Below are 11,348 nucleotides of genomic sequence, written 5' to 3'. Positions count from 1 at the left end.
AAGAGGACAGGACTCTTCTGAGCTAAAAATTTTATTAGGCCCAGGTACCAGCAGCAATTCCCGACGTCTTAATAAAGCTACGCACAGATGCTTCCATGGTATGCTGCTTTCTGCCATGGAAATCTGCTAATAAATCTGCTCAGGTTTCTGAGTGTCCTCTTCTTTCCACTTTGTATGCACTGCATATACATAATAGGTTTGTTTTCTCTATGTCCTAGGTTTTCCCATACTGAAAATGTGAGTTTCTGTCTCAGATACTTTGTCTCTAAAACTCTATTTTCATTTTTAATGGTAATTCCTTTTATTTAACACCTTTAATTCTAACCCAGACTCAGAATGATATTCTTCCAGAATCAACTTGGGTGTGGTTTCCCAACTTCAGTATTTATAAATCATTCATCATGGTTATAGTGTTTTTGTCATTGTTTAGTTGTCTGTCCACGCAATTCTGGCTCCCCCAGCATTGCCATTACTAGCGTTGTAGCCTATTTAAGTTCCACACTCAAACATGTACATTAAAATTCACGGGAATTTGTGGCTTAAAATGCTTTTTCTTCAGTGATCCTAAAGTAAACTTGCCAGGTTTAACAAATAAATTTAGAGGATCTCAGTTAAATTCGAATTTCAGAAAACAAATAATTTTTAGTATGTCTCACGCAATATTCGAGACTCATTCATACTAAAAATTATTTGTTCATCTGAAATTCAAATTTAACGAGGCATCCTGCATTTTGTCTGGTCATCCAACCTACAAGAAAATCCCTAAGTATCTATCATCTATACCAACAAAGGGACCAGTTCCTGCTACACATAAGATCAGAGACATCTTTCACCATAAGTGAAGCAACATATCCTAAAAAGATTCAGTCACTAAATGATCACAGAATCTTGAAATATCTGTGGGAGTATGGAGTACGGAGGCTATTTTTCAAGTGATTCGGATATTAGTGGGGCTTAAGTCTGTTTTCAGATGAGCTTTTGGTTTTGTGAATCTAGCAGATTCATGAGTGTGAGAGGAAAATGTATGTGCTTTAACAAGTGGAAGTGGAGAATGAGCTGCGCAGAAAATAAGGATAAGTCAACTACCACATTCAAGAAGGGTGAGATGAATAGAGAACATTTCATTTGCCTTTCTCATCCTCTCTGGCCTAGCAATCAGTGTCCAAGCTACCTAATCTGTGACTTTGATCCAAACCACAAGTAAATAAGGACTTTCTTTAAAACGAAGCTTTTATACATAGCTATACAAATATGTATAAGAAGCTCTAAAGGCCTGGAAAGTAACTCCAGATTTTGGAACTTTAGAGGCTCTACAGATTATACTGGGTTTCAACTAGTTATTAAATCTTAGGTAACAGCATCTAGAGGCTTGGCCTTAGAATCATGCAGGAGAAATTAAGTCAAGAGTAAAAGCTTCACATTCTGGAAATAATAGTGGCAAAACACAGCACTCCTGGATTGTGGGAAATAAAACTGAGAGAGGGACATGATTGGAAGGAAACTTCTGGAATTCTACTAATCCCAGGTTCTTCAAATTGGTACAAATGGTAGCAACCTCTGGGTCACCTATCATCACATCAAAGTTTGACAGAGAAAGATGACCCACAGGAGCAGCCTGTCTGTGCTTGAGGATTATTCAACACTTGAAATGAGCTTCGGATCAGTTCTTGGCTGAAGTCCACCTGGGATCCTTTCACGAAGGCCAAGCTATCAGAGTCAACCACCACTCTTGCCCCACCCTGTTCAAATACCCTGAAAAGACAGGAGAAAAGTATTAATGAATATCATAAATAAAAACACGACACCCTCCGAGCTCTGATATAAGAGGTGCACATCCTCGGTTTTCTGAAATACAGAGCAAGCATCCCTTATCATCAACAGGTGCCGATTTTGAGGCAAAAAAGATTCAATGGAATGAATAATGGGAAATGCTCAGAGATTTAGGCCTGGAATCTAGTCTAGCATGACTCTACCAACTACCCTATGGACCTAGGCTGGCCACTTTTCCTCCTATAACTTAGTTATTTTTGAATCAAGACAACAAATCTTCACTGTATCCCCACTGTGTGATGTTAAGCATCCTTAGCAAACCTTTTAAATTTGGAATAAAAATTTACCTTAAACTGGAGACACTTTTATTCCTCCCGCACAATCTCCGGGACCCACCCCTTCCTCCTTGCCTGTCGTCGGGGTTAATAACTGTATCCAGTGAAAATCTGTATTGGAATCCGGAGCATCCACCTCCTTCCACCTCCAGCCTGAGGAATTCTGACCCTTGGGTGATTTCCAGAAGCCTCTGAAATGCAGGAAGAGGAGATCAGGAATGTCGGGCCAGGGGAGGAAGAAGGGTAGGCCAAGGGAAGGTCTCCGCACTACGAACTCCCGTCTGGGCACCGCCACCGCTTTTACCTGGACGCAGCTGTCCGTGAGGTGAACCTGTCCATCGCCAGCCTCGGGGCTGGAAGACGATGCTTCCCGATGCGTCTGAGGTCCGGCGGAGGCCGCGAGGAGCCTGCTGCGCGCAAGGGAGGATGATAAGTCCAGAGGAGAGGGGCACTGGCGATTCTCTACCTGGAGAGCCTCACGCCACCCCCGCACCTCTCCCGCGGACCTGTGTCCGCTTAGTTCTGGACACGCAAAACCTAATACTCTTCCCAAGTGCCCTTCTTGGCTTGGTACCTGCTCCTCCGCCAGGGGGTGACCGACCTCAGCGCCGAGGCCGTTAGGGTCAAGCCCCGGGCGGCCGCCATCTTTCTCCACGAATCCCGCCCCTTGCGTCGCCCCAATCCCCTTCTCCGCCTGGGCCTCAGGAGGCGGGACCCATAGAGACCACGCCCTGGAGCACGCCTATTGGGTGTTGCAGGAGGAGAAGGAATGTGGTTGGCTAGAAATGTTCCCATTGCGGAAGCGGGGACGCACCAACAAAGCCGAGAGCTGAAGAGAGGGGCGGGATGGAGATGTATCCGAGCCCACCCGGCCGCAAAGTGGACAAGATGGGCGGAGATAGGGCAAAACCGTGCGGAACCAGGCTCCCAGGAGCCGGGGGCGGGCACTGATCCCTGGTCGCCTGACTGAGCTCCGCCCCTGGCCACCTCCGGCGGGTTTATCTTGTGATTACTGCGGCCGCTTCTTCCTTCCTCTCTCTTGGAACCTCTTTCGCAGCAATGCGTTTCTTAGCCGCCGCGTTCCTGCTCCTGGCGCTCAGCGCCTCCGCCCTGGCAGAGCCGGTGCATTTCAAGGACTGCGGTGAGCCTCGGACCAGCCCGAGGTTTCCGCGCTCTCTGCGGGAGCCTCCGCCAGAACCTCGGGCTGATTCCCTGGGCTAGGTTGGGCGGGTTCCGTGGGCGGCCAAGCTCAGCCTCAGACCCCTCATATAGTGGGCTGGCGTGGGCTGGGGTGGGGCAGAAGGTGCCATCCTCGAGGAAACTCGATCGCTCACAACTTTGTTTCCTTGGAACGCGTGTTTGGGGTCCCTGGACATTCCTGGAGGTGGACCTTTTGCTGAAGTTTCCTGAAGTTTGTAGGGCAGAGAACCGAAGCTCCGTGTATAGTGCGGGGTGTGAAGGGTAGGACGCAGAACTTTTTATTTTTATGCCCGTATCTTGGATGACCTCTCCCTCCCTACTTTGTTTGCTTTTATTTTTGATTTAGCATTTGCTGACAAGTCAAAAGTCAGTTCTCCTTTTCCTGACTTATTCCGTTAGCGTTTTCTTTGGGCTATGGAATTTCGTGATTCCTATCTATAAAAACCTGTGCTTCTGGTCACAGCTTGTGACACATAACCCCCTCTTACCGCTGTGGTTGGAATCTTTATTGGGAAATACAAGGAGTGGGCTGTAGAAAATGTGAGTTTGTTCAATCAAGTCGATAGAATTATTTGTTCCAGACGAACTTTTCTAAAGTGGAGAGGTATAGTGATAAATGAAAGAAGTATGAAACTGATTTTATAAAATTTGTGAGCTGGAAGGAAACTCGGAGATCATATAGTCTGGCAGTCATTGAATTCCAGAGACATTAGATAACTTACCCAAAGTCACACAGCAGAATGAGAACCGATATAAGTTTGCTCCTCTATCCAGTGCCCAGGTAATAGTAACTGCTTAATAAATATTTGTTAAAAAAAAAAAATAAATGAGGGAATAAATACTCTTTTCACTATGTCATCCAAATTCATGCTGAGGCAAAAGCAAAGTTGGATACTAGGAGACAGATTAAGGAATAAAGACTGCTGGCCTATTAATACTTAACAAATGCTGTTCCACTGACCTAGGACACTGGCGCTTGAAAGATGCTATTATCACCTCAGATTATTGCTTTTCCCTCCATTAAACTTAGTGGCCAACATTTGGATGAAGATACTGTATTAACTTTATTAACTCATTCACCCCTCACACTGTTTTACAGATAAGGAAACAGGCACATAGAGTACCTTGCCCAAGTTCTCATAGCTAGTAAGCAGAAAGAAACTAGTGAGTGTTTTTGAGCCACTTTGGGTTTCAATGGTAACATTAACAACAACAGCAACAAAAACTAAAGAAATTAAATTTAGACTATCGTTCTACTCATTTGAGAAAAGCAGGTGTGCGCCTATGGCAAGAAATTCTTAAGTGAAAGAGAGTTTCAGTTAGATTTTCAATTTACTTTTGAATTGGGAAATACAGTGTAAAAACTTTAGTGCCCACATCAAAAGTTTTTTGAGTTCCTCTGTATGCCCCTTTTCCCCTGGAGTGGCATTTCCCCAAGTCAGAAATGGGGCCCAGCAAATTAGTTTTGCAATGTTTTCAGCTTAGGACTGAGAAGTTTGTTCTGTTGACATTGGAAGTCCAAGAACCTCTTGTCAACCAAAAAACTGGATGAAGGAGCTACAAGTACTACCCTTTACTCAGTTCCTACTAGATCATGTGACCCGGCCTTGAAAGCAGATAGAAGCTGGACACAGAAAACTAGCATTAACGCTGATTTTCAACAGGTTGTTGATTAAGGTTGAGATGGTTTTTGTTTGTTTTTTATCTGACCGTAGAAGATAGGACAGAGTGGAAGAGGGTCTTAGAGAAGAGAATCCTTGCCTGTATATTCTGAGAATTTTGCCATCATGGAGAAGCTGTCTGGGGATAAGGGACTGCAAGATATTTATAGACCTAGCTGGAGCAGTGTTGGTCACTGTACATACATACCTTTTCACTTAAAGAAAGCATTTTATGGCCTCTCTTTGGCATGTGTGAATTGCCAACATCACTCCCCTTGCGCTCGGGGGCCATTATTAAGTAAAGTAAGAGTTACTTGAACACAAGCACTATAATACCAGAACTGAGACATCAGCTACTAGGTACCTAGCAGGACAAAGAGATGAGTTATTTCCAGGGCAGGTGGAGTGAGAGACAGTGTGAGATTTCATCACACTACTCAAAATTTAAAATTTATGAATAGTTTATTTCTGGAATTTCCCATTTGATCTTTTTGGACCATGGTTGACCATGGGTAACTGAAACCACAGAAAGCGAACCCGCGGATAAGGGAGACTACTGTGTAGCATTACTGTGTTCCAAACACTTATCTGATAGCTAATTTTTGTTAGATCACCTACTCTATGAGGTAAGTACTATTATTATCCCGAGAGGGTAAGTATCTTGCCTTGAAGTTACACAGTAAATAATGGAGCCAATGAGATTTCAAACTCTGGCATCAGGTCTCAGAGTCTACAGTGATGGCCGAATTGAAAAGCTTAAGCGTACCCTGTTATAGGCAGTGTTAACAGGCAGTTCACTTGCATTCTGTCCAGTTTGAGGGGACTGGATGAGATAATGGGATTTCTAAAGATTTGTACTTAACCTTTTTTGGTCCAGCATTTATTATGAACAAACAGCACTTTTGTCCTCGTTTAGGCTGAAATCAAAAAAAAAAAAAAAAAAAAAAGACATACACTCTGTTTCAGTGATACTTATTTTGAAGAACACAGGTTTCCAAAGTATATTGCAGATGCATTCTTAAAATTGTTCTCACTGGTGAGGGTATACAAAACTTGGAGACACTGATTTGGAGATACCAGGACAGAATTGAGAGATGGGGGTGGGGGGAGAGGCTGTTTGGGAGCAGCCAGTTTCAAGATTCCGATTGGAAACAGTAAGGCTATGACTTGTGCCTTATGTATGTGGCTTTAAAATCCCGTGCTGGTGCTGGGGTGGAAGGAGGGATGGGGATGATTTTCCCTTGTATAGCCCTCTCAGAATGTAGAGTAGGGGAGCTGGCTATATATATTTAATAATTGCCTTCATTCCCATTTACCCATCAAATATGAACAGTTTCCTGGAGACCTCTGATCGTCAGAGGAGAACGAGCTCACCATAATTGGGAGAGCAGAGCATCTTCCCATTAGGTAGGGACAGCCTAAGTGGTTTATTTTTCCTTTTATTCAAATTCATTTTTCCTCTTTTGCAGGTTCCGGGGTTGGAATTATAAAGGAAGTGAATGTGAGCCCATGCCCCAACCAGCCCTGCCGTCTGCAGAAAGGACAGTCTTACACTGTCAATGTCACCTTCACCAGTAGTGAGTAAAAGTGTCTCTTACTTTTAAATTTGTCTTAAAGCATAACATTAATCTCAAGTATTGCAATTAGCATGGGAGTGTAGGGGAGAGGAGCTGCAATCAAGAATTCTGAGACCTCCCTTCCAACTTGTACAAAGTTAGGTTTTGCTATACCCTTAGACACCCTTCTCATACGGGGTTCCCCTATGCCTGTTTCCTAGAATCCCTTTAAGCAAAGAGAGATTTCCATGTGTTTATAGGTGAGAAAAGACAGCTTGGCTTCTCTCTGTCCAATCTGGAACCATATTGCACAGTGGCTTTTATGGGAATGTCAGCTCTGTTTAGTTAGCTACAGACTCCAGAATATTAGTACAGACCCCAATTCTGTAGCCTTTGAACTTCTCCAAAATGTTATTTCAGGCAATATACCTTCCAGTGATTAAGTCTTAGGTTCTACTTCAAAATATAAGAGCAATTAATGCTTAGCCTCTGTAAGGTTGAGGGAACTCACTGGGAACCCAAGAAGCAATCAAGAGCTTTCTTTAACTTGAAGAAATATTATTGGAACTTGTTGCTTCCTGGTACCACATTCATCACCCTCAGATTCCCAGGAACTTAGACAAATGCAAAGTCTTTATTTCTAGAAAAGACATATAACTTGAATCCTCTCATTTTCTATCCTATGGAACTAGACTAGACAGTCTAATAAGAATTTTGAAAGTCTCCGTCATCTCTTGTTCTTAAGCCTAAAGACAGTTGTTTTCTCTCCTACGTGATACCCTGGCCTCTCTATTGTTCCAAACCAAAAAAGTACCTTCTAAACTAAAGTAATTGCCAACCCAGAGAGAAAGAAATAGAGCCAGTACTCCAGATCTCCAGAATAACCTATCGGCTCATAACTCTGCCCTAATTTTATTATACGTATTCCTCTTGTCCATCTTGTCATGGAGGATAGAGCTTAGCAAGAAATGTGCCTCTTTATAATCTTAACCCAGTTTCTAAAAGGTTCACTTCTTTCTCTAATGTTACAGTCCATGGTGTGTCCATGTAGACTAATTATTCCCTTTCCATATGGCCTTACATTTTATTCTTAATTTCTCATGGAATCCTTTGGGTGGGAGTATTTGAGAATTCAGAGACCAGTCTCCTAAAACTCTTTAAGATACACAATACACTTGAACAGAAGCTGATGTAAATTGTAAGTAGAAAGTTTACTGCCAAAACTCAGTTACTTTGTGTTGAATGACGTTTTTTATCCAAGTAACTCTGATTCTCCTGAGAAACGGAAAGGCAGTGAAAAGTAAGGTGGGTTTAAGAGCAAAGAGACATCCCCTAACCCGCACTGATTCCCTTTTTTTTTTTTTTTTTGGCATAATTCAGTAATTTTTCAAGTTTTGGTGTGAATGCTTGCTTTTTAGCATTCTTGGAGGCACTAAGCATAACTACAAAGAGAAATAGACCCTAGGAATTGAGAGGTATAGACTATGATTTACTATCATAGCAGTGCCATTGCTTGAAAATGTATCTGAATTTTTTATTTAGAGTTTGGAAATAGGCTGTTTCCTTCACTATCTGATTATCTTTTTTATTTTCCTCTCTCTCTCTCTATCTCTTAGATACTCAGTCCCAAGGGAGCAAAGCCTTGGTATATGGCATCCTGATGGGTGTCCCAATTGCCTTTCCCATTCCTGAGTCTGATGGCTGTAAGAGTGGAGTCAACTGTCCCATCGAAAAAAACAAGACCTACAGCTACCTGAATAAACTACCAGTGAAAACTGACTACCCCTCTGTAAGTGACGTTGGTGTTGAGGACACTTAAGGCCTTGTGACTAGGTTAGATATCTGAGGAATGAGGAAGAAAGAAAAGGTCGGAGTAGGAGTCCTTCATCTCTATGATGAAGAAGCGGAAGCCTGAGGAAAAGGAGTTAAGTTAGTGTTAGGAATCGTAAGGTACGGCAGATATTTTTCATCGTGTCCTTTTGTTCTTTGTTTATAGCCTAATGGTTAGCTATATATATCTACAGTATTTCACTGGATTCTCATGACCACCCTGTGTAGAGGTGATATTATTCCTATTTTACAGATGAAGCAATTTGAACTTCCAATGTTATGTGATACGAACAGAGTCCACTCAGCTAAGAAATATTATAGCCTAGATTTAGAGCTGAGTCTTGTGACTTCAAAACCTGTACAGTGTTGAAAGATTCTAGCCAAGTATCAAATAGTTCAAGATTTTAAGTTGTCTTAGCATTGTCATCAGAAAATTCTGGTTTCTCTATTAAATCTATTAATAAGAGAGCAGTAGCTCATTAGCTCCACAGCAGAGGGGTAGCTTTGTCTACTCTTCCTTCTCCTCTCTACCCACCTCCCACCCCTACCTTTACCTCTAACTCGCCCTGCTATACCTACTTCTTTTTCTACCAAACATTTGTAAAGTAGAGCCTGCTGGAATGGGCCTGTATTAAAGGTATGAATCTTGATGAGAATGGAGGAAGTAAAAGGATTGGGTTTTTTTCAAGAAGAAAAAGAGCTGTATTTTTTTAAAGGAAGTCAAATATAACCCAGGAGCAATCTGGCCATTTATTTTCTAGAAAGGGCAAGTAATTAACATTCTAAAGAGTCTCTAATGTAGGAAGTCTGTGTTTAAGGGATGTTGGAGACCCTAAAGGTCAGAGACAGATTTATACATTAATTTGCAGAGTAGCCATGTAATCATGGGCTTTTCAGAGCCTCGGTTACTTATACAGAGTGTCTGGTTAGGACCTGATACATAGGCACTTAATATATTGTACTTATCGTTAAGTGAATTACATTTCATTTGAAAAACAGCTTAAACTATGCTAATTTTACTGTATTAAGTGAAACAGTAGTTAATGTGTACTTGTCTTAAAACTTAAAAAGCAGGTTTCCAGAAGCTGGGTATCACTGTCACCCAAGTGTTATGTTGTAAAGAAACATTTGAGTACAAAAGAGAGATAGTAACTAATAACAAGTAAGTTCTTGTCTATGTAAGAAAAGACTGGCAAAGTGTTAGTGATTTATTAAGAATTAGAAGGGATAGCTCATAATACTGTGTAGCAAGTCAAGGCAGAGATCTCTAATCAGGTATATTATCACAAAACAGTTTAAGGACGTTAACTGAAACTCTATGCTACAAACAGTTATTGTTCTTGAAATTACTCATACAATGGTAAACTTCGTTGGACATCCTTTATACTTTGCTATTTCCATTTCCAACTAACACGTAAGTTTCCTTATACCTAAGAATCTAAATGTTTACTTTCTGCTCTTCATGGTTACAGTTGGGAAAAGCTGGATCAGTTTGCCAAACACATGAGAAATTGTCTAAATGTAAAGTTATTTTTATGTAAGCCTTCGTTTATGTACTGGTGAGCAATAAGATGGAAAAAATGCTTTAGAAACTATATTTGATAAGTTACCTAGGTTAGTACGTGGTGCTAACACCAAATCATAGGTATGACTTGGTTTACTCTTCTAAGTTTAAGGACACAGGCTGTGCCCACATCCCAAGTAGCTTTCATGATGGCCTGTCCTAAGAAGACAAGCGTGAGAAATTAGGCAGTTTGTTACAATGTACATCTAGGATTCAGAGTTAAACCAATTCTGGATGGAAATGAGGTATGAGTTTCATTTTTCCCAATTCTTTTTCTCTTTCTCCAGATAAAACTGGTGGTGAAGTGGGAACTTCAGGATGATAAAGACCAATATCTCTTCTGCTGGGAAATCCCAGTACAAATTGAAAACTAGAGCTATTTGATGCCAGTATGTCCATCTGGGGATGAGAGAATGTGGGTGGAGAGAGGGGAGGAGAAACCAAGTCTACACTAAATCAGTGCCATAAGGTAAAAGGAATTTCTAGACTGTTGTTTTATGCTTCTCAACCTCTATCCTCATCTAAGACCCTATTTCCCGAGAGCTCAGAACTGTTGCCCTTGTAATACGTTTTGTAAATGCATAAAGGAAAGGAGAGCGAGGGACTGTAGGGATTGATTTAATTGTCTTCAGTGTTTTTTGCTGTTGAATAAGGAGAGTCCCGCCCGACAGGACCCAAATGAGGTTGCTTAGGGACGTTGGATGATGTGTCGTGGGGTTATTGGCCATTGCAGTGGAGGACAGGTTCCAAACCACGTTCGTCTAGCTGGGATAGTACATCTCCAAGTGCCTCACTGAGTTCAGTACATCTGGCCAACAAGCCTGCTGATTCTCGAAGGCACCTCCAGCTCCGCTGCTTCAACAATGATGACTTGCTCTCCAGTGGTATCCAGCGTTTCGGTGGAGGGGGAGGTGTTCCGTGACAGAAATTCAACTCTGGGTGGCTGGTTCTCGATGGTTATCTCATGTCTCCTTTTCTGTCTTGGGTGGTTTTCATTAAATGCAACACTCGATTAGCAGATATTTGATTTTTTTTCTAACATTACCTTGTGACTTCTCTATGCACCTGGAAATGTACCTTTGAATGAATAAAAACTTGATAGTCTTCTGCATTTGTGCTCTGGTCAGCTGCTTCTTTCAGACAAATTATTTCCCTCAGATCCATGGAAGGTGGACACCCAGTCCCATGGTCCCTGAGTGTAATAAAGATATGACTCTTTCAGAAACTGCCTTTTCTCCCCTTTTTGCCCAGTTAGACCTTACTTATCTATTTCATACAAGATGACCTTGTTTTGTTTTATTTTACATAATCTTATACCACAAGTGTGCCTGATATAAGCAGTGAAAGCAGACATCACTTCGTTGAATAATAACATCCGAAAGGTCTAAGGAACTGAATGAAGGAAGTGGGCAGCAAGTAAGGTTGCAAGTTG

The 11,348-nt window shown here is 41.8% G+C and overlaps 2 protein-coding genes across 5 annotated transcripts; one reads left to right on the top strand and one right to left on the bottom strand.

Moving 5' to 3' along the window:
- Positions 1–276: 276 nt before the first annotated feature.
- ISCA2 (iron-sulfur cluster assembly 2) lies at positions 277–2,796 on the bottom strand. 4 transcript variants are annotated; one of them, XM_015599632.2, is made up of 4 exons: positions 2,680–2,796; positions 2,410–2,515; positions 2,118–2,296; positions 277–1,752 (listed from the first exon to the last, which is right to left on the bottom strand). In XM_015599632.2, the coding sequence occupies exons 1-4, from the start codon at positions 2,748–2,750 to the stop codon at positions 1,578–1,580; spliced, it is 531 nt and encodes a 176-aa protein (XP_015455118.1). In that variant the 5' UTR covers positions 2,751–2,796; the 3' UTR covers positions 277–1,577. The 4 variants fall into 4 exon arrangements, with proteins under 4 accessions (XP_015455118.1, XP_015455120.1, XP_015455119.1 ...); XM_015599634.2 differs by having other exon boundaries at positions 2,181–2,296; XM_015599633.2 differs by having other exon boundaries at positions 2,410–2,512; positions 2,680–2,786.
- A 222-nt stretch (positions 2,797–3,018) lies between these two features.
- On the top strand, positions 3,019–11,027 carry NPC2 (NPC intracellular cholesterol transporter 2). Its single transcript, XM_006925444.3, has 4 exons — positions 3,019–3,246; positions 6,436–6,543; positions 8,139–8,311; positions 10,204–11,027. The coding sequence occupies exons 1-4, from the start codon at positions 3,165–3,167 to the stop codon at positions 10,288–10,290; spliced, it is 450 nt and encodes a 149-aa protein (XP_006925506.1). The 5' UTR covers positions 3,019–3,164; the 3' UTR covers positions 10,291–11,027.
- The last annotated feature ends 321 nt before the right edge of the window (positions 11,028–11,348 follow it).

This window comes from Pteropus alecto, unplaced genomic scaffold (genome assembly GCF_000325575.1).
Source record: "Pteropus alecto unplaced genomic scaffold, ASM32557v1 scaffold8, whole genome shotgun sequence".
NCBI lineage: Eukaryota > Metazoa > Chordata > Mammalia > Chiroptera > Pteropodidae > Pteropus > Pteropus alecto.
This window is presented reverse-complemented; position numbering and strand designations above follow the sequence as displayed.

What these genes read in the sequence shown, in the direction of transcription:
- NPC2 (XM_006925444.3), top strand. Translation starts at nt 3,165, where the DNA reads ATGCGTTTCTTAGCCGCCGCGTTCCTGCTCCTGGCGCTCAGCGCCTCC. An exon ending in CAATGTCACCTTCACCAGTA is followed by an intron (nt 6,544 to 8,138) that starts GTGAGTAAAAGT and finishes TCTATCTCTTAG; the next exon opens with ATACTCAGTCCCAAGGGAGC. An exon ending in TGAAAACTGACTACCCCTCT is followed by an intron (nt 8,312 to 10,203) that starts GTAAGTGACGTT and finishes CTCTTTCTCCAG; the next exon opens with ATAAAACTGGTGGTGAAGTG.
- ISCA2 (XM_015599632.2), bottom strand. Translation starts at nt 2,750, where the DNA reads ATGGCGGCCGCCCGGGGCTTGACCCTAACGGCCTCGGCGCTGAGGTCG. An exon ending in ACCCCCTGGCGGAGGAGCAG is followed by an intron (nt 2,516 to 2,679) that starts GTACCAAGCCAA and finishes CCTTGCGCGCAG; the next exon opens with CAGGCTCCTCGCGGCCTCCG. An exon ending in AAAAGTGTCTCCAGTTTAAG is followed by an intron (nt 1,753 to 2,117) that starts GTAAATTTTTAT and finishes CTGTCTTTTCAG; the next exon opens with GGTATTTGAACAGGGTGGGG.